This window comes from Netta rufina, assembly GCF_964035555.1.
Source record: "Netta rufina genome assembly, chromosome: 2".
In the NCBI taxonomy this organism is placed as follows: domain Eukaryota; kingdom Metazoa; phylum Chordata; class Aves; order Anseriformes; family Anatidae; genus Netta; species Netta rufina.
This window is the reverse complement of record NC_140124.1, coordinates 81,619,045-81,639,445: the sequence shown is the minus strand read 5'-3', so window position 1 is coordinate 81,639,445 and position 20,401 is coordinate 81,619,045. Positions and strand designations below refer to the sequence as shown.

Here is a 20,401-nt window from a genome sequence, read left to right as displayed (position 1 = left end):
TTTTTTCCCTCTTGGTTGCTGACTGACAATGTGATCTAGAGGAAAACAAGGAAAACGTTTTTCCCTGGATTTACCTCTTTTGTCTTTAATGAAGATTAAATATAGCAGGTCGTGAAGGTGTAATATAGAACAGTGACTTGATGTCTGCAGTATGACTGTCATTGCTAAGGGAATTCATCATAGTTGAGCGGTGCTCCCCTTTTGCTACTAAGCGTGTCTGTTTTAAGCTGTTCTTATTCCCTTTCCTGCTCTCCTTTCCCTGACCACCTGCTCTCCTTTCCCCATTGCAGCCTTGACGTCCCCAATCGAGTACCAGAGGAACCACAGCAGCGGTGGAGGCGGCAGCGGAAGCAGCAGCAGTAACAGCAGCGGCCCCAGCAGCTCTAGTGGAATCCCCAGCTCCAGCCGTAGCCGGCCATCCCGGATCCCCCAGCCTGTCAGACACCATTCCCCAGTCCTGGTCTCCTCTGCAGCCTCGGCCCAAGCAGAGGCAGACAAGATGTCAGGTATGTCCATTCACAATCTCTCCCTGCCACACTACAACACCTCCTTAGAAACTGGCCTGAGCCAGCCAGACAGGCACCCTCCCAGTGCAGAACCGGACGGTCCTCAGAGAGAAGCTGAGCAGATTCCCAAGATGAAAGTTATTGAGAGTCCCAGGAAGACAGCGGGAAACATTTCTGGCTCAGCTGACGGAGCCCAGAAAGACTCACGTGGAAGCTCAGAGGAAAGTCGCTCAAGAAACAGCATAGGATCACTGACGCTGGGGAAGCCAAGGCCAGGAGCCATCTCACCAATGAACTCTCCTCTCTCCACGACTTTCCCTTCTCCTTTTGGCAAAGAAACCTTTCCACCCAGCAGCCCCCTGCAGAAGGGCTCCTTTTGGAGCTCCATCCCAGCATCCCCTGCCAGCCGCCCTGGCTCCTTCACTTTCCCTGGGGACAATGACTCCCTCCAGCGGCAGGTTCACCGCCACTCTTCACACAGCAAGGACACAGACCGCATGAGCACATGCTCCTCGACCAGCGAGCAGTCAGTTCACTCCACCCAGAGTAATGGGGTAAGAGCGGAGCACCTCTGTCCTGCGAGCTCTTCTAAAACCTTCCCATGCTCCCTTTCTGTGCGTTATCATCACTCTCCGTACTAACTTCTGGCTCTCCGGCGCTGTACTGCTCTGAAATAATCAACTGTTCCAGTGTCTTCTGCACATTAAAAAACAAAATTATCTACCTCTTGTGTATGTATACATAAAAACATAGACAGTGATATGTATACAGACACACGAACACTGCTAACATTAGATGCAATTTCTGCCTCTGCTGAAAATGTAGATCACTAGGCTGATACTTACTAACTTGCTGTCCTTGCTTTTTCGTCTCTAATTTGAAGGCACATAATTAACATGCTGAAGCGTGGCAACCAGAGCACCTTGGGGTATGCATTGCAGCCAGCATTTAAATCTGACTTTGAGATTTTGGCAGATTGCCTTGGGGCTTTTTTCCCTGTCACGCCAAATCCGCCAGCACTGTCCTGTTGAGTTTTAACTTCGTTGAGATGTCTACGGTACAGTCCCTGGGCTGCTTGATTTTTATTTTGTATTTATTTCCGCCCCCCACCTCCTCCTTTCAGCCTTAGGTGATGTGCAGCATTCTCTTTTTTAATTCTTTGCCTGGTCAAGGAAGCTTCCTGCAGTCCACTCAAAATAGGCAAACAAAACCTAGCTAAAATAATCAACTGTTCTTCTACTACAATCAAAACAAATAGTGGCTCCACTTTTCTCTTCTGCTTTATAAGAAGAACTGTTTTAGGGCATCTGGAGATTCAACCTTTTAGTATGTACTTGGTGTGTTTGTGCGGAAAGCTGGGGTATCAACAGAATCCACATTCTCTGTAATAAAATCTACCAGGAAATGCAACACAGCAATCACAGGGGCATGTGCAAATATAAGCAAAAATGTCAAGGCACTTGCCATGGATGGTAGGCAGGCTCTGGTGCCTTTTTGATTTCTAATAAAGGTGCGTTTGATTTTCTTCTCACTAAGTGTTGTGTTCACAAATGTTTGTTTTTCTACTCTCTCACAAATCGTATGCAGTACCAATTTTGCAAATCAACCTAACTTGCTGTACTTTTTAAAATGCATGCATTTCTTTATAGAACTGCTAAATGTAACTAAACAGAGAGCTTTCTTGACTTCTTAGTTCTTATACTTTTATAGTAGCTTCAGAAGAACAAATTATGCTTTGCATGTATCATATTTTTATCCTGATCTTTCAACTTTTCATTTGGTTTAGCTCTGTCTTGTGTGTACCTTCAGTCTAGCAAAATGTGATGATAATATAATAGCTGGGGTAATCGGACTTCCTCACAATTACTGCACAGCATGTGAATCAAGACTTGCATAGTATTAATTGATGTAATTACATTAAAAAAAGAGGGAGAGAAAGAATGGCACTAAGTTTTCAAAACATTTGAATTTTGATACTGTCAGCAAAGATACCTTTGCTTGTTTTTATCTTACTGTAAAACAGTGTCTGAATGTGCCTTCTGCTGCTTCACAACTACATTGCGCTTGATAATTAAGCTTCATAATGCTTACTTTGTAAACCATATTTTAGCAGGATTTCACACCGCATTCAACAAGCTGGAGAAGATGGGTTGTGAAGGCATATTTTAACCATTTGCTTGTGTATATTTACATGCACGCATGGTTAAGTTTTCTTCACAAGCTTACTTATGCATGGAAAGGTTACTCCTAAGAAGAAAAAAAATGAGCAGTTCTTGCTAGCTTTGTAGGAATATGGGAGCAGTTTCTTAGATTTTGATTGTATATCCTCTGTAATTTAGTAATTGCAGACAGTGATGACCAGCAACACTTGCAGTAGGAAAAAAAAAAAAAATTCCTGTGCAAGAATAATTACTTTTTTGCAAGGCAGAGGAAGGGCTGTCTTTCTGTGGTGAGAATAAATTCTGATATAAACATGTTCACAAGATAGAAAGTTACTTTGTACTTACCAGACAATTTAGTAGATTTATCTGTCCTTGCAACAATAAGAAATATTTAGACTTTAAAGTGGTCCTTCAAGGCTTAACTATTAAAAAGAGATGTATGCAAGCCAGTCCTGCGTACGAATTCTACTGCATGCTAAGAAACAGTACATTCAGTGGTAGTGTATGGGGCAAGGTTTGGGTATAGGTTGGTTTTACTACTTCAGCCTTCCTCTCCTCTTCCCCATAGGTCTAACAGAAGGAATTAGTAAAAGCAACTTTCTCTGAATGGAGGTTTTTTCCATCTAGCTAGAAAAATGTATGAATTTGTAATCTTAGTTTAAACAGCGACTGAAAATAAGACTTCTGAATTTTTTAGGTGCTACTATTCCCAGTTTGCCAGAAGTATGGAAGGGTCTTGCTAATACAAAAGACCACGTAGACAGTCCTGTAAGCTGCACAAACTGTTCTTACCACTGGAAGTATAGCACCTGGAATTAAATATAAATATCCTTTAGTAGAGGTACAGTCCAGGGGCGACGTTGCTCTCAGGTAGCATTTGCTTCATCATCCTAATAGAGAAAACAGGAAAGGGATTGGAAACCCAAGCATTGATGAGCTGAACATTGTAGGAATGAGTAATCAGAGCTCCCTTCTGAACGCCCTTGTTTCTCAGTGCACCAGTCAGCCAGCACACCCACGAGGAAGCGCAGGCTCCAAGAGATGGAGTGACTTGATCGTGGCCGTTAGCAGATAGGATGAAAATGTGGGTTTGGGGGCTCCCAGTGCACCATGCTCTCATCTGACCCCTGCTGTGTCTCCGCAACACTGATGAGACAAATATTTGAGAGTTTTGAGAAAAAAAGGTGACGCTATTTTAATCCTGTGTGCCAAGCTTCCTACGTGCTGCGTGCACATACGTGATGCTACCACATGGCTGTGCTATATGAGCCATAGTAGCGTTCAGCTACAGCTGGGTACTGCTTTCCGTCTTCAGCTCAGTTACTGCTAGGCAATAGTGAGTCCTCACCGACAGCAAGCTGAAAGAGTTTGAAGTAAGAACACAGAATCAGAAGGCAGGTGTGCACACATACATACCTCATCGACTTCGTTTTTAACTTGTTTCAAGAAGGAAATCACTTATTTCAGGGGATAGGTTGCGTAGTCTGATAATAGATTTCACACCTCTATTTATTAAACCTAATACGAGAAATACATGTATCTGGGCAAAAAGAGTCTTATTTTAGTAAGTTACCATGGATTCATGGTGTCTGAGATCTGACAAATGGTGCTAGGAAAGACTATTATGCGTGTTTCATTGTTAGTTTCCAGTGTTTATGAGGTCAAGTCTTGGTTTGTTATACATCCATAAGACTTAATGAAAAATTGTCACATGTGATGTAATGTGGCTTTGTCACCTGATAAAGATGTCAGGTTTAGTGTCAGAGCTGGAAAGGAAGACTAGTTGAGATCCTGTAAAAAATGGAAGAAGTAAAATTAAGTAGTGATCTTTACTAAAAATAAAAGGAATAAATTTCTGCGCCTGCTATACATAATGGTGTTCAAAAATCAAACTAATTTACACAAGATAAATCAATACAAGCAGCTCTATAAGAGAAATCTGATTTCTTTTCTTTGACTACAGCTTAATCTATGTGTATTACGCAGGTCATGGTTGAAATGTAGCAGGCCAAGAGCAGCCTTTCTCCTTTATAAACTTTAAACTTGATTCTCTTTTCTTCTTTTTGCCTCCTCTTTGTGCTTCTGGTTGACACTTGCAGAGTGAAAGTAGCAGCAGTAGCAATATCTCCACCATGCTGGTGACACACGATTACACGGCAGTGAAGGAGGATGAGATAAATGTCTACCAAGGAGAGGTCGTGCAGATTCTAGCCAGCAACCAACAGAACATGTTTTTGGTGTTCAGAGCCGCCACTGATCAGTGCCCCGCAGCCGAGGGCTGGATTCCCGGCTATGTCTTGGGGCATACCAGTGCAGTCATCATTGACAACCCTGATGGAACCATCAAGTGAGTGCCTGGGTGCGGGTAGAAGGGGCAGGAGGGAGAAAACCTACCAGTTCAGACAATTTGAAACCTATAAACTGAAAGTTGAAGTTATCTTTGAGATATAAATGAACATCAAACAGAATGAGTACATGTGAGGTCTCTTAGAAAAAATATTAAAAAAAAAAAAAAGTGGTAAGAAAGAACTTAAATGCATGTATTCTTTATCGAAAAGCTGTAGTAGTGCAATCTTCTGGGAAAAGTAGATTAATAATACTTCCCTTAAGAGAAGCAACTGTTCCTAGCTTATTCAATAGGATGAGTTGCCAGGTTAGACATCTTTGTTTAGGAAAACCATCATAATGTTTGCTCCAAGCGAAATGAGATTTCAGAGTTCCTAGATTTCCATCTTGAGCCACAAACCTACTTAAAATGGCTGGTGGTGCTAAAAAGATCTCTCTCAACTCTGCTGTAGCGTATCTAATATCACAACCACATTCTTAGCAGTTGTATGTAAAGCTTTTATAGGCTGTATTTGAAATGGATTTTGTGCTGTTTGTTGTTCAGTTTGATTGACAATTTGTATTTTCATATGGAAAGTTTATGATTGCAGCAAAGATTTCGAGAAATACTGAACTACAGACTAATCTGAATAGCTTGCTTACAGTTTTAACCAAAAATAGAATCTCTTATGGAATACTTAATGTATTTCATTTCAGTATGCTTTAATACAATGAAATAACATTCTGGGATAAATGTCATCTTCATCTCAAGCTAGAGATTATAACACATAATTGAGAGTTTGAAAAGAAAATTTATCAAAGCTTACTGTTCCACATTCAGGAAGTCAACATCTTGGCACACAGCACTCCGTTTAAGGAAGAAATCTGAGAAAAAAGATAAAGACGGCAAAAGGGAAGGCAAGCTAGAAAATGGTTACCGCAAATCCCGAGAAGGACTTGCCAACAAGGTTTCTGTAAAGGTAAATGTGACAAAGAAGTAGTAGTTTTCAAAAGGAGTTATGTTGGAATTTCTTTAAAAGTTGCTTCTAGTTCTAGCTCTGATAGAATTTCACGTGAAGGAATTGGAAACAACAGTGGTTCTAATGGTCAGTGTTTATCAAATCTCAAAACAAGATGATAGGATTTTTGAACCCACAGGCATGATACTGCATATAGATACTGCAGAAAAAGTAGAGTGGTACAGAAAATCTGATATTTAAGTGTTTATTGGACCTTTGTGGGTACAACTAACGTCTGCCCATCACTGTGCTTTATTTTCTATAATTCTTTTATTTATTATACATTTATAAGGACACTAATTCTTTGATTTCTCCTTTCCAGCTTCTCAACCCCAATTACATTTATGATGGTAAGTTGTTTTCATCTTTAAAAGTCACAGTAAATGTAACTTGATTAAAGCATGATTTATTTTCTTTGAACTTGCTTGACATGAATTACATCAGGAATTAGTGTTTTCTGTAAAATACATGTAGCCTCATTTGGGACAGGAGAGGCAGTTAGTGAAATGTCATCTCTCTTTTTTTCTTTTTAAGATTAAAGGAAGATGTTCTTGTTTACATGTCCAAAACAATGTAAAATACAAGGATCATATGATATGTTGCTCAGAAATATTTGTACTAGTGCATGTGCACTGAGACTGTATGGAAGTTGGGCACTGCTGAATTTGCAAAATAAGAAGGTCAAGAGTTGGAGACCTCTGCTGCTTCATTTTTCACCTTGCATCCTAGGGGATGTGCAGGGTCTCTCCAGTGCAGAGGCTGATCAGGAGAAAAACAGTGGCACTCTGGAGTAAGAGCCAAACTTCTTGAGTTTCACCTGTAAGCAAAAAGGGAAACCACTACACTGTAGAGAAGGTGTTTTGTGTTCCCTTCTGCAAATGCAGCTGGACATAAAGATATCCTAGCTGAACACATCCTTAAATATTTTTTACTTCTGGGTTTATTTAGCTGACTTGACCCAAAAGGTTTGGTTCACTGTGGTAAATTTCAGGGTTATCCATAGCATGTCAGTAGTGTCATGTCCAAGTTCATGCAGAGAAAAAGTATTAGCTCTACAGAGCCCCAGCAAGTGCCCTAAATGTGGACATGCTCCAAGGGCAGAGGGATAGATAAACCCTGGAAACTGTAAGTACAACATACTTTGTCTAATAGAAGAGAGAGTGAAATAGAAAAGCAAATTGATGAACTTCAATTGACCTAATGCCATTAAATTCTTCTTCCAGTTCCCCCAGAATTTATAATACCATTGAGTGAGGTTACATGTGAGACAGGAGAGACCATCGTGCTTAGGTGTAAAGTCTGTGGTCGCCCCAAGGCTTCAATTACTTGGAAGGGTCCTGATCATAACACACTGAGCAATGACGGTCATCACAGCATTTCGTACAGGTACAGTAATTTATGTAGTATATCTCTTTGTCTTAAAAGGGAAAATTATTCTAAATTACCTCGGTGGCTTACTTGTTTTGATATGTTTGGGGCATTGTCCTTAATTATATCCTCTTTTTCCTCCTAGCATTGGGCATCCAAAAAACAAACAAACCTTAGCTCATGATGATACTCTGATGCCACACAGAAAGATTCCAGTGACAGCAATTCAATTCTCAGCTTGCCGCTGTCACATAAATTTCCAGGTGCCAGTGGCAAGAAGATTCAAAGCTGGTCTTGATGGATAAAACCCCAGTGTCAGAAGGCTACTTTAATCTTACAGGACTCATTAATATTTAGCTAACCCTTGTGCTTGTGTTAAAGTTGGCTAATGAGTTTTCCATCCCTGGGTCGTAGTTGGTTCCCACTCAGCTGTGCCAGCATAGCAGTTTCTGTTGGACAGCGCTGTTAACAGGATCACTGAGGTGATTTGTGATAAAAAGCAGACTTCTCTTCACCTGGAGGAAGGTGGAACACTTCTAATCTGGATCCTGGATCACTTTTTCCTGGATCCAGGAAAAGCAAAACTCCAGCGAAGGAACAGGGACTGCTGAATCTGTTGTATTTCATAGCCTTGGTGCAGGATAACTTGGCTTTGAGACATAAAGATGGGATTGTCCTCAGACAGGAATACTTCATTGTTGGGATTTTCTGGAAGTGTTGTTTAACTTTATCTGAGTATGGCCAGGGGTACTCTCATGTCATATTCAGTTGATTTTAAAAACAATAAAATTCAGATGGTATTTTTCATTAATTACCGCAGAAGAGACCATGGTTCTCTCACACTGACCCAGTGCTTGAACTAGAGCAGTATGCTGGGGCGTTCCAGTGCTGTGACATGCCACATTGCCAGTCCTTTCTTTTCATTAGTAGCATACATCGTTTTAGAGGCAAATGACTGCTTTTGGAATGATTATGACAGTACTTTGCAAAGAAAAGCCTCTGGTTCATATTAACGTTGCAATGCTACTGTCTTCAGTGTCAAAGCATGGAAACAAATATCTTTGTCATAGCTTTGCTGTGATAGAACTGAGCAGACTTAACTGGTAATTCAATGAGCTGAATAATAACAGATGTTACTGCATTTTGGAATGTGAAACTACCTGTTAGTAAAGTTTTTTTAATTTATTTTTTTATCCATTTACTGGAAGTGTTATTTAGTCACTTCAGTGTGAATACATCTTGTTTATGAATTACGTTCTCACTTCAGAATGAAGTTTTTTTGTGAAACCTTTCCTCCTTAATAGCTATATTAGAGGCTGTATGATACAGCCCAATGCATATGCAAACCTGTTAGCATGTTATGTTGTTCTTTATATTCTACTGTAGCTGCTTTTTTCTTTTCACCTGGTATAATTTTTGTTGTGGAGAGACAGGGACATTGTGGCAGCTGTGCTGTTGTATCCAGGACCATTGTGAGACCCCAGTAAGAGCTAGATTCACTAGAATTACCTCACACTGATCTGTTACCGTTGCAGAATTATAACCAGTTAATCATGCTGGTTGTGGCTGACAGATTTTTGGAGATACTAGTAAAGAAATGTTCTTTGAGCTGAGGGAGGAGAGTCATCTTCCTGTGTTCCTAAAATTTACATTGTTTTCCCCTGAAATTAAATGGTATAATAAAGACAGAGGCAAACAGCTTTTGTTTTAGTAACTCAAATGACTTGAGTAACTGGGGTGGATCCAAAGGCAAACAATAAGAATGATGAAAAATCTTGAAAATATGCCATGTTGTGAAAGAATAGCACAATGTTTTGAGCCTAGAGGTGAAAAGCATAGGCAAGATATGCCAAGTGTTCACATTTGTAAGAGACTTATGCAAATAGAATTATTTACTGTTCCTGTCAATGGTAGATGGTATAGAAAGTACTAAAAATGGTATATGGTAGATGGTATAAAAAGTACTAGAATTGCACGAAGGAAGATTAAGGCAGACATTTGAAGACAAACCATCAAATAAAAAGGGCAGTTGAGCAATGAGAAAATTTAAGGAAGAGTTTGTAGAATCTTTCTCCTGTCTGATATAGATTATTGCTGTCTCTTCTGGAGCTGAGAGAAAACTTCAAAAGACTTCCTGAGTTTCCTCATACCCTCATACTCCCAGATTCTGAAGTCACACTGTGGTGTACCTTTTGTACTGAAGGTGGAGCCCATTCCTACAATGAATGAATGCTTTGAAAGTAAAAACATTAACCCAGCTTGTATACAGTTCCAGGGAGTCAGGGATGGAAACTAACCTCTCAGAAGGAATAATGATGGACGGTTGTCTTGATACTGCCTCTAATTAATTTGCAAGAAATAGAGGGAGCATGGAAAGCATTTGCTTTTTCAAACATAGAGGAACCTAGGATGCACTAAGACAGTGTCAGTGAGGATTTTTTTTTATTAAAAAAACACTATTGTCTGCAGGATGTTCCATGATAATTTGTGTACACAAAACGTTTGGATTCTGCTAGACGCTTCTGAAATGGCAGGAACAGGGTTGAAGTTGTCAGTAGAGTACGGGGGCTGGACAATAAGAAATCTTAACATTGTCGCTCTCACTTTGTCTAATTTTCATAGTTTAAGGTCTGTAAACTGAATGCAATGTTCATGGATGCCATTGTGTTTCCCAGTGACTTAGGAGAGGCTTCACTGAAAATCATTGGCGTCACTGCAGAAGACGATGGTATCTATACGTGTATAGCTGCAAACGATATGGGTTCGGTTTCATCTTCCGCCAGTCTACGAGTTTTAGGTAGGCCTGTCTCGTTGCTCTTTCCTTTATGATTACATTCAAAGCACCAGTTACCCAGTTCGATAACTACAAACATTTAGTTCTAAGGAGGCTCTGACTGTATTAAATATTGCCTTTACTATCCTTCTCTTTTTCTTTCTTCTTCTGTAGGTCCTGGAAGTGATGGAATCATGGTAATCTGGAAAGACAACTTTGATTCCCTCTACAGTGAAGTGGCTGAGCTTGGCAGGTGCGTTCTGTATGCCGATGTCAAAATATGAACTTCTGATTCAAGAAATTGAATTGTCTTTCTAAAATGCTTATATGATCCTAGAAGGACATAATTACATTGAGCTAAATAAAAATGAGGAAGCCAAAATCTTACTTGCACTAGATGGCACTGCATAAATAGAACATAGGCTGAATTAGTGTCATAGATTCACGGATGAGTGTTCGAGTATTTTGGAAAGCTACAGTCCTTTTTTTTTTTTTTTTCATTTTTTTAGTATGCCTTACTAAAGCTGCTTCTACAGCGAAGCACTCCAAAACTTTATTTAGGGTATGAAAATTAAAGCCCAAAAACATCTGAAATTGAGCAAAATATGAAATAGCTCATGCAGAATATACATTTGTCTCGCTTATTGGACGGACCTTTGAAAGCTGGATATCACCTTGACTTCTTTGCAAATGCATTAAAACAGATCTCTATCTGCAGCTAATTATTTATACAGACATATTTTGTAGAAGATATATGGACTTTTAAATCTTGTTTATGGCCAGAACTATTCTGCAAGGATATCTTATCAGAGATCTCAAATTGGTATCTCCCAGAAACTTTGAAGGTATAAGCATTTCCTTACTGCATTTTTCAGTTAATCCTTTCCTTTCAATATTGTATTCCAGGGGCAGATTTTCTGTCGTTAAGAAGTGTGACCAGAAGGGAACCAAGCGAGCAGTAGCCACTAAGTTTGTGAATAAGAAGTTGATGAAGCGAGACCAGGTTACCCATGAACTTGGAGTCATGCAGAATCTCCAGCATCCCCAGCTCATTGGCCTTCTCGATACCTTTGAGACCTCCACCAACTACATACTAGTATTAGAAATGTGCGTAAAATGCAGTCTCTACAGCTGACTTTCCAGGGTGTTCATAGTAGTTTATAAATAAGAAACATTAAGATTTCAGGGAAGTTTGACAACACCTAAGCAAAATACTGCGGTTCTCTAATACTGTAACTAAAATGTCAGGTTTAATAATAAATTTGGGAGGAAACAAGCTGTCATATTAAACTGACATGTAGGTTATCTTAGTCTGGAATTCCAGAAATGATTTTATGTCAAGCAATTGCAGAAGTGAATTCGGAATGTTGTGATCTGGTAGCTTGATGTCAGCTCTTCCCTTCATATCCTAGTCTTCGGTCTTCTAGATTTTGAAGGCTCTAGCAATTCCCATAGCCTAATGGCAGGACACATCTGATCTTTCAGTCTAGATAACATGCTGTATTTCTTCCTTTTTTTCTTTGCCTTTACCCTCTGCTCCCAGTCCAAAGTTAGTTCACCTTATTTTAGGTGCAGGTGAGCTGTAAATGACAAAACATTGCGGCTGGCAGGCAGAAAAGTATATGATAGAGCAACTCAAGCCAGACAAGAGAAACAGTGATGATTACTTCATGAAATTGTGGTTGTTAGGGGATGCTTGCTATGAAGGTTTTTTTTAATATAACATTCAAAATTGATTGTATGGTGTAGGCTTTTTTTTTTTCTTTTAGTTCTTGTATACAGTATTAAAATGTAAATGTTTTAAGACTTGCATTAAAATGTAACCTTCCAATAGGGCTGACCAAGGTCGCCTTCTAGACTACGTCGTGCGATGGGGAAACCTCACTGAGGGGAAGATCAGACTCTACCTGGGAGAGATTCTGGAAGCTGTGCAGTATCTTCACAACTGCAGAATAGCACATTTGGACCTAAAGGTAAGGAGCGAATGGAATTTCCAGCAGTGTGCGCCTTTCCAGGCATAAAAACTTCCTTCTAGGAAACTGGCAGCTGTATGAAGGAGGGGGAGGCAGGGAGGAACACTATCCCCAGATGCTTTAAATCACTCATAGCCATCAAAGCAGAAGCTTTGAATTCCCTACGCTTTCCTCTTAAAGCTTGCTGGCTGTTTCCTTTGTGCTGGAAGTAATTGCTGTCAAGCACGATTGCTTTGTTTTGGTTTTTAATATATATTTATTTTATTTTTCCCAGTGAAACTTGCAGCAGAAGTTCAAATGCAAGGTTTTTGTTCTTTATGTGTCATAAAGCAAATAGAGTAATTGTTTATCCACCCTCTATTTATAATTGCTGTACTTTAAGATTAAGTTCCCAAACACTTTTCTGTGAAATTTCACATTTTCTGTGAAATTTTGCAGAGCTGTTTTTGCAAACACTTGCAGTCTTATCTGGCAGAGCTATATTTCCTGCAAAAGTTAAAATACCAACAGCTAAAGCACATTAATGGCACACTTCAGTTGGCAAGAGAGTGCCTGCCAGTCAGTCTGGGGAAAAGGCTGGTAGGACTGCCTAGGAGCTTAGCAGAGCTGCCTACAGCAGTGATCCTCATCATTTGTAGCTGTTTGTTACTTTCTTGAGCTAGCAGCTCAGGCTAGGAAAAAGTAATGTTGGAACACCAAATGTGTGTTGGATTGACCTGAAAAAATACTTCTTTTTTTTTCTTTTGCTTTTATGTCTTCTAGCCTGAAAATATTTTGGTGGACCAGAGTTCCTCTAAGCCAACAATAAAACTGGCTGATTTTGGAGACGCGGTCCAGCTCAATACCACGTATTATATCCACCAGTTACTTGGAAACCCAGAGTTTGCAGCTCCTGAAATTATTCTCGGAAATCCTGTTTCCCTCACTTCAGATGTTTGGAGCATTGGAGTGCTCACATATGTCCTTCTTAGTGGCGTCTCTCCTTTCCTGGATGAAAGTGTAGAGGAAACTTGCCTGAATATTTGCCGCTTAGACTTTAGTTTCCCAGATGACTACTTCAAAGGAGTTAGCCAGAAGGCCAAAGATTTTGTATGCTTCCTGCTTCAGGATGATCCAGCTAAGCGTCCCTCGGCTGCACTGGCCCTCCAGGAGCAATGGCTGCAGCTGGGGAATAGCAAAAGTGCTGACAGCATTGACATATCCAGACTGACTTCGTTCATTGAGCGGCGAAAACACCAGAATGATGTTCGACCCATCCGTAGCATTAAAAACTTCTTACAGAGCAGGCTCTTGCCAAGAGTTTGACCTTGCTTGAAGTTCTCTCTCATTCTCTTTCACCTGCCAATCAATCAGACTGGAGATAGACTCCTCCTGCCAATCAATCAGACTGGAGATAGACTCCTCCTGCCAATCAGCTGTTGACTTGAATTTTGAGGAAAGCAAACCCCGAGCCAACCAGCTGCTAGCGAATGTTCGTGTGCAAACGCATTCCAAGGGGACCACGCGAGGTGGCGCGTGGGACTTGCAATGCAGACTTCACTGGGGTGGAGGACGATAGCACTGTACTCTGCAAAAAAGCAGTCACGAGTGATACAGTAACAGTATTTTATTCAGGTTTCTGCAAAAAAAAAATAGTTTTTTTAATAAACAAGAGTTGAATTTTGCAAGTGAACTTAACTACCGTTTTCAAGATTTATTCAAGGAAGAAATGCCTATGTTCAAAGCACTGGTGTTAAACAAAAATGAAATCACGCCTGGAGAAGACTCACCCAAATGGCTGCCCATTGATAAGGCTTCCATTTATAACATCTGGTTTTCACTTGGTCCTAGAGCTTTCCAGTTGCCTCGCCTGTATGTATCTCACGTAGCAGTGCACTGAGATCAGACTCTGCTTTTAAGTGCATCCAACCTCAAAGTTTTTGCATACAAATAGAATGAATCGTTTTGCTCTGATAAAATGTAGGCCTTACTTGTATATAGACTGTTACCTGCCTTCGGTCTGTAATTTTTTTCCCTCCTTATCCTTTTTTCCCCCCCCTCCTTCCTAAATGGTGGTATACCACTGTGCGGGTCTTCAGTTTGGGTCAGTGTTTGCTGTCCCGTTTGAAAAGGACGTCTGGTTGGTGCCCAGCTTGCCAACCCGGCTGTCAAGCAGTATACAGCAGGATGAAATACTGTAAATGCACTCATTTGGGATTTTGTTTTATTTCATATCATGTGCAATGTTGTGGCTTTAACATTTTATGCAACTATTTATGAGGACCTCTGTTGTAACTGTAATAAATATATAGAAAAAGCACATACTTAGTACGGCGAGCTTTATGGTTTTGTTTGTGTGTTTGGGGTTTTTGGGTGGGCAGGGGAGGGTGTTGTACCACACTGTCATTATTAGTTTAAGATGAGGGTTAGCGTAGAATTTAGTCAAGAGTAGTCAGTTTTAAGGATTGTTTAAAAGAGAGAGAGAGAGAGAGAAAGAGAGAGATTCGTATCCCAAATCTCTAACCGGTTAAGAAATAGGGTGACACTTTTTAAAATTTATTATTATATTCAAAATGCCAAAGTATGACTTTCCCAAAATCAGTCTCAACACTTGCTACTTTTTAAGAATTTTCAAAGCTGTTTACTTCTTTCTGTGAAATGAACAAATGACTTTTGTGCTCTTTGGTGAAGAATTACATTCAAAAAAAGTAGTGGTCAGATGATGAGAGTCTGACACGTAATGTAATTGTCTTAGTAACTGTTTTTAAGGTTGAAGTAATATTAACGTGAGCTATTTAAGAAGACAGAGATGGTTTTCTGTGCATCACTGAGTTCATATGGGTGTGCTGTCATCTATGTTTGTGTGAAATGCCATGTTTAAAGAAACCAAGCCGACATCCCACAGTAGTTAGATACATGGGTCTTAAGCCATAACCTAGCTTGGGTTAGTTTTGAGCTTTGCGGCTTCCACTGTATTCTATTTATTCCTTTTTTTTTTTTTTTTTTTTTTTTTGTAAAGTTGTACAGAAACTTTTTAAAAGAAAACAACTGACTTCAGAACTGGATGTGTATTCGTACCAACCTCATATCATTATGTTTGTGTATTATTTTCCTTTATTGTTTTAGTTAAATTTTTGCTTTATTTTGCATGTATATTTCTTTGTACAGTGACGTTACATGTTTACACAGTATGACGTGATGTAAATACTTTATTTTGCCATCAGTTATTTTGAAAAAAAATTAAACATATTTGACATATTTGTCTGATCTCTTGCTTTAAGGAGTTTGAAAGTAGGTTTGGTTATATTTTAATTTGGCTCTGTATTGGGGAAAAAAAAAAAGTACGTTGTTTTATTGCCATAGAATTCATTTTAATTTGCAATGATGTATCTTTATTTCATGCCTTACAAAATAATATTTGCCTTTGCTCTAAGTGTTGAGTGCTTTGTAGCGTCCTGATTGCTTTCATATAAAACATGCATAATGCTCTGTGGAAATTCATTACAGTCTTTATTAGCCAGTAAATTCTGATCAGCAGAGTTTTCTTCCAGATGTTCCCAATTAAAGACCAAAGGATTACAATTTGGTTTAATATTAAGCCAGGGAACAAATTTCCCACATCTTCATAATGAAGCTGGAAGGCCTCAAAGGAAAAGTTTATTTAATCCATAAAGATTTGGGTTCTCTGTTCACATCCTACAAGGGATGAAGCAGAAAGGTTTTTCATTCATTTTGGGTATTTAGCACTCTCCCTTTTCTGTTAACACACTTGCAACTTGAAGTCCAAGGTCAAGAAACAATGCAGATTGTTTTTGCTTGTCACTGCATGGTATACATGACTTATTTACACTTTTTTACTGCTGTCATGTGTCAGTGATGAAACTGCTCCTTTATACCTCGCAATTCACTATTGAGACAGAAAACTGAGAGAGGCAACTTACATTGAGACAGAGAGTATTTAGGGAAGATGTACTGCCAAGCGTGAGCCACTAGAAGCTTTTTCCATGGCAATGAAATAGACGGCAGCATCATCTGTAGGAGGGTTTGTATCCTTGAGTTCTCTAAAATGCTTCTTTCTTGACTGAAAATACACTTAGCAGGGGAGAAGTCACCCAGGTGGCATACCCAAGAGAAGTAACGTGCTTGTAGGTGTTTCCAGCAGCAAGGAAGCATCCCCCTTAGGGCTGTGGAACTTGTAATCATTTCTGAACCAGAGCTCACCGTTTCTGGCACCAATTTGAGAGCCCCTTTACCTGGGGGAAGCTAACATCTTGTAACAAAGCGGGGTTTTGCACTAGCCTTAACTGAAAAGCCGTTGATGCCGCTGGTAAGCAGGGAAGCTGGCTAGGAAATGTTTCTGTGGTGGGGGATGCAGTTGGCGTTGCCTTACCTGTCATCTCCCTGCCTGTGCTCATGGGGAGAGCCTGGCTTTTGTTTCAGGTGAGTACAGATGTCACTTAGTACAAGCTACCCTCGTTCTCAGGTGGGACTATTCACCTTATAACGAGTAGAAGAGAGGTAAGTGGCTGTCTGTTTCTCCAAATTCGACGGCCTGTTCAGGCCAGGGCACAACAGATCCTCCAGAATGGCACAGCAAAGGCGTTTGGCTTCCTGCAAAGATTTCAGTACCTGTGCAAACCTGACTGGCGATGTTAGGTGCCTGAAAATACAACGGGATGTTCTTTCCATGTCCTTCGTGATAGTGTCAGAAACATTAAGACCCTGCTGCCGAGGCAGTCAGGATAGGACTCCATGTAAAAGATGGGCTGAGGAGCGAGAAATGGATGTAAGCAAGGACACAAACAAGGGCTGACACAAGTTCAGTTTGGGAACCCCAGGGTTCCCAAAATCTTGAGAGAAACAACAGAGTGTACTTGATCAGTGGGTGCAGGTAGTGAAGTGTATGAGGAGCCGTTCTTCAGGGAAGTGTTTGGACAGCCCCTCTTTGCTACACACAGCTGTGTATTTGTGTTTTAGGGATTAACGCAAGGAGTGGGGTCATCTCTCATCCAGTCCAGAAGATGAGCAAAGCTTTATATACCTTTCCCGTTTGTGTGTAGGCTTAGTGTGTGCAGGCATGATTAGTTTCTCTGCTATAGTGTTTCATTTGCACGTGGAGGTGAGTGAAAACAAACAAAAGCTGTTTCTATATTTGTTTAAACCACCTCTAGACACTGTGGTGTTTTTGTCCTCAAAATAGGAACGCTTCTCATCTTCCCTGGGTCGCTTCCTTACACAAAAAAGCTTCAGCAAAATGAGCAGCAGGGGGAAAGCTGGAGTTGCTGAGAGCAGCCTATTCTTCTCTTCTAGTAATCTGAGGAGGGCCAGCACCCAGCCTGCTCATAATAAACTCTCATCAGCCAATTTATGCCTTCCAATAAAAGAAGCCATTATGAACTTACTAGTATTAGAGAAAAGCTTTCCCCCCAGGTTATAGCTCAAAGTGATGAAACATGGTAGAGATGTCTGAAGTTTAAAATAATAATACTGATAATTAAAAAAAAAAAAAAAAAAAAAAAAAGAGTTCTTTGAGTTATCTTCAGGAAAGATTTCATATTTGTATTATCTTTATTATCATTTTATTCCCCGAACCAAGCAGAGTTATTACCACTGGCTTAGGGTGAGGTTGTTCTGAGGGAACTCAGCACAGAGGTCTGTTACATTAAACACACACAAACTGGCTGCTGTTGGCCTTCATTTTACCCTTCAGATGATCAGCCTAGATCCCCCGACTTTTTCAAGAAATTCTTTCACAGGAGTCTATCCCAGCAAGAGACTTTTCTTGCCAGCTCCTGGAGCCACTGGACCCAGTTCGTCTCATTCTGTGGAAGGAAATTGTCCAAGCCTTGGACTCCATTGCACTGAAACTCCAAGTACTGAGGAAGAGCTGGCAGCAGCTTGAAGTTTGCCCTGTTGTGCTTTGAGGAATCACTTCTGGTCAAGTAGTTCTGTTTTCTCTCAGGATTTTTTTTAGGTACAAAAAGTCCTTTCCAAATTCCTATTAAACTTTTGGTTCCTCCATAAGTTGTAAGCCTTGTGGTCGTGCTATGGATGAGGCAATCGTCTGAGCTCCTAACAGCTTCACCTTTCAACAATGTTTTTTTTTCTTCCAATAGCATGAGAGAGATTCAGGTCTGAGAACTGGATCCAGGTAATCTCTCATTTTGGTAAGAGGGCCTGGAGCTTTGTGTTTGTTAGGCATTGGAACAGGCTGCCCAGGGAAGTGGTGGAGTCACCATCCCTGGAAGTCTTCAAAAGACGTTTAGATGTAGAGCTTAGGGATATGGTTTAGTGGGGACTGTTAGCGTTAGGTCAGAGGTTGGACTCGATGATCTTGAGGTCTCTTCCAACCTAGAAATTCTGTGATTCTGTGATTCTGTTCTTGCTAGGAGTCAATAAATTAATTTGTCTTTTTTTTTTTTTTTTTGTTTAACACTTCTATGTTCGAGTTGCTTCATAACTCACACACAACTTCGGCTTTGGTTTTTGTCCTGCAGAAAATCCAGCCATTCATGTCAATCCCCATACATGGTGGTTGCTACAGCCAAATGATGGAAGGATGTGGCCCTGGGGAAGTTGTCTTACTGGCTACCTGGCTGTTTCACGGCCTGCAGCAAGACTGTCAAGTTAGATCCGCTCTCTTTGCTGAGACCATTCTCCACTGCAATTCAAACAATAGCAATTAAAAATGTCTTTGGATTTGCAATGTCATTTTAGCACATAATCACTACACTGTTACTTAGCTTCCATACAAGAAGATGCATGTATGTTGACAAAGTGTGTACATTTCTTCAGGGTATGCTGACTGCATACACAATCCCTACTATTTTTATTTTTTTTTTCTGAATTCAGGGCTTGCAAACTAACAAAATGATATCTGCCCTTCCTTGCTTTCCCCCTCAATAGAAATACAGCAGTGGTGAAGAGGGGCATAGGGGACTGTTTATATGACCAAAGAAAGGAAGCCTGGTTTCCTAGGGTTTTGCCTCCGAGCTTAATTATGTGATAATTAATGAGAAAGACTTTAAGGCTTTTCCAACATCTGAGACACTCATAACGTAACCCATAATACTCCTAATATGCTGAGTGAGTCGCTGGTGTCAAAGAGGAGTTTGGTTAACCTGTTCCTTCTTCCATAGAGCACTGGTGCAGCCTCTGTCCTCCACATGGCCACCTAAGTGCATTACCTTGTTCCGCCTAGTGCCGTGGAAAAGCTGGGGTGCTACACCCAGTCAAGACAGCCAACAATTTCCAAAAGTACTTAGGGAGGCCAGGACAGGTGGAGGCTGAGGAGAAATAAAATGAGAGAGGAAGAAAGAGAAGTTGAAGACAGCAGGCAGACACACAAAGGAATTGACTGCAATGTCTCGCTATGGTGCCAAGTTTCAAAGCCTCCTTAGGAATAGGAGTGGCCAACTCGGGGCTTTCTTTAATTGCAAGCCCGATCCCTGCCAGCACCTTGCAGTCTGACCGCTGGCAGAGCAGGCCACCTACAGAAACCAAAGCTTGCCTGCCTGCACACCTCCTGCTTTTTCACATGGAGCTTCACAGCAGATGTTCTCTAATTCACGTCCTCTCTTTTCCTCTGAGCTGATGTATCACTGTTTCCTGCCCCTGTGTGCTCACTGTCTGATACTGGGCTGCGGCTGGCGTTATGGTGTGCTGCCATCAGCAGCTCAGCCGGGGGAAAGCCGTCGCAGCCAACTTCTGACATCTTTGGAACAGGACCGGAGGGCTGCTGAGGAGGATGGCACCACCTGCAGAAAGACTGGCTTGGAAACGTGTTCAAATAAAATAGTAATCAAAACCTTTAGTCAAAAAAAAAAGTATTTGCAGCAGTTCTGAGAAGCTAGTGGTTCTAGTGGTGGCAAGATACAGCACACAGAAGAGGTGGCATCCTTTCAAAATAACTCGCTGTACAAGTTAAAAGTGTTCCCCAGAAGTCTTGGCCTCTTGTCTTGGAAGCTAATATCCCAGAGAGACTGCAGAGATAAAGTTCAGGGAGGGGAAAATATCTTTATTTAGTATTTAATAAAGATATTATGAGTCTATTTGAGTAAGAATGGTCTGGGATAGTTGGTACATGGCTGGCTGTGACTCCTGCTCAGCCTCCAGAGGATTTATGGATGGGTAGGGATGGCATTTGCCTGTGAAAGAGAACATCTGTTTCTGTTTGCATGATGTGACTTTTCCGGTTGTGGTGTGGCAGGGTAAGTAGTGCAAGTACTTGATTAAAGTTGAATCTTCCTCTTGAGTCTGTAATGTTTGGTTTGACAAATAATCAAGAAACATATTT

General features: G+C 40.6%; 1 protein-coding gene across 4 annotated transcripts in view; it reads left to right on the top strand.

Annotated features, from left to right (window-relative positions):
* Nucleotides 1–15,363, top strand: part of TRIO (trio Rho guanine nucleotide exchange factor) — a 243,363-nt gene extending 228,000 nt beyond the window's left edge. For 3 of the 4 annotated variants that reach the window (XM_084281722.1, XM_084281723.1, XM_084281724.1), the window contains exons 48-57: nucleotides 291–1,060; nucleotides 4,768–5,015; nucleotides 5,835–5,973; nucleotides 6,335–6,362; nucleotides 7,236–7,398; nucleotides 10,056–10,177; nucleotides 10,328–10,406; nucleotides 11,060–11,260; nucleotides 11,988–12,126; nucleotides 12,889–15,363. In XM_084281722.1, the coding sequence (XP_084137848.1) occupies nucleotides 291–1,060; nucleotides 4,768–5,015; nucleotides 5,835–5,973; nucleotides 6,335–6,362; nucleotides 7,236–7,398; nucleotides 10,056–10,177; nucleotides 10,328–10,406; nucleotides 11,060–11,260; nucleotides 11,988–12,126; nucleotides 12,889–13,431 (2,432 nt within the window). In that variant the 3' untranslated portion in view covers nucleotides 13,432–15,363. Of the gene's footprint in view, nucleotides 1–290; nucleotides 1,061–4,767; nucleotides 5,016–5,834; nucleotides 5,974–6,334; nucleotides 6,363–7,235; nucleotides 7,399–10,055; nucleotides 10,178–10,327; nucleotides 10,407–11,059; nucleotides 11,261–11,987; nucleotides 12,127–12,888 lie in introns of those variants that run through there. The other variant, XM_084281725.1, reaches the window with a different exon arrangement.
* Nucleotides 15,364–20,401: the final 5,038 nt, after the last annotated feature.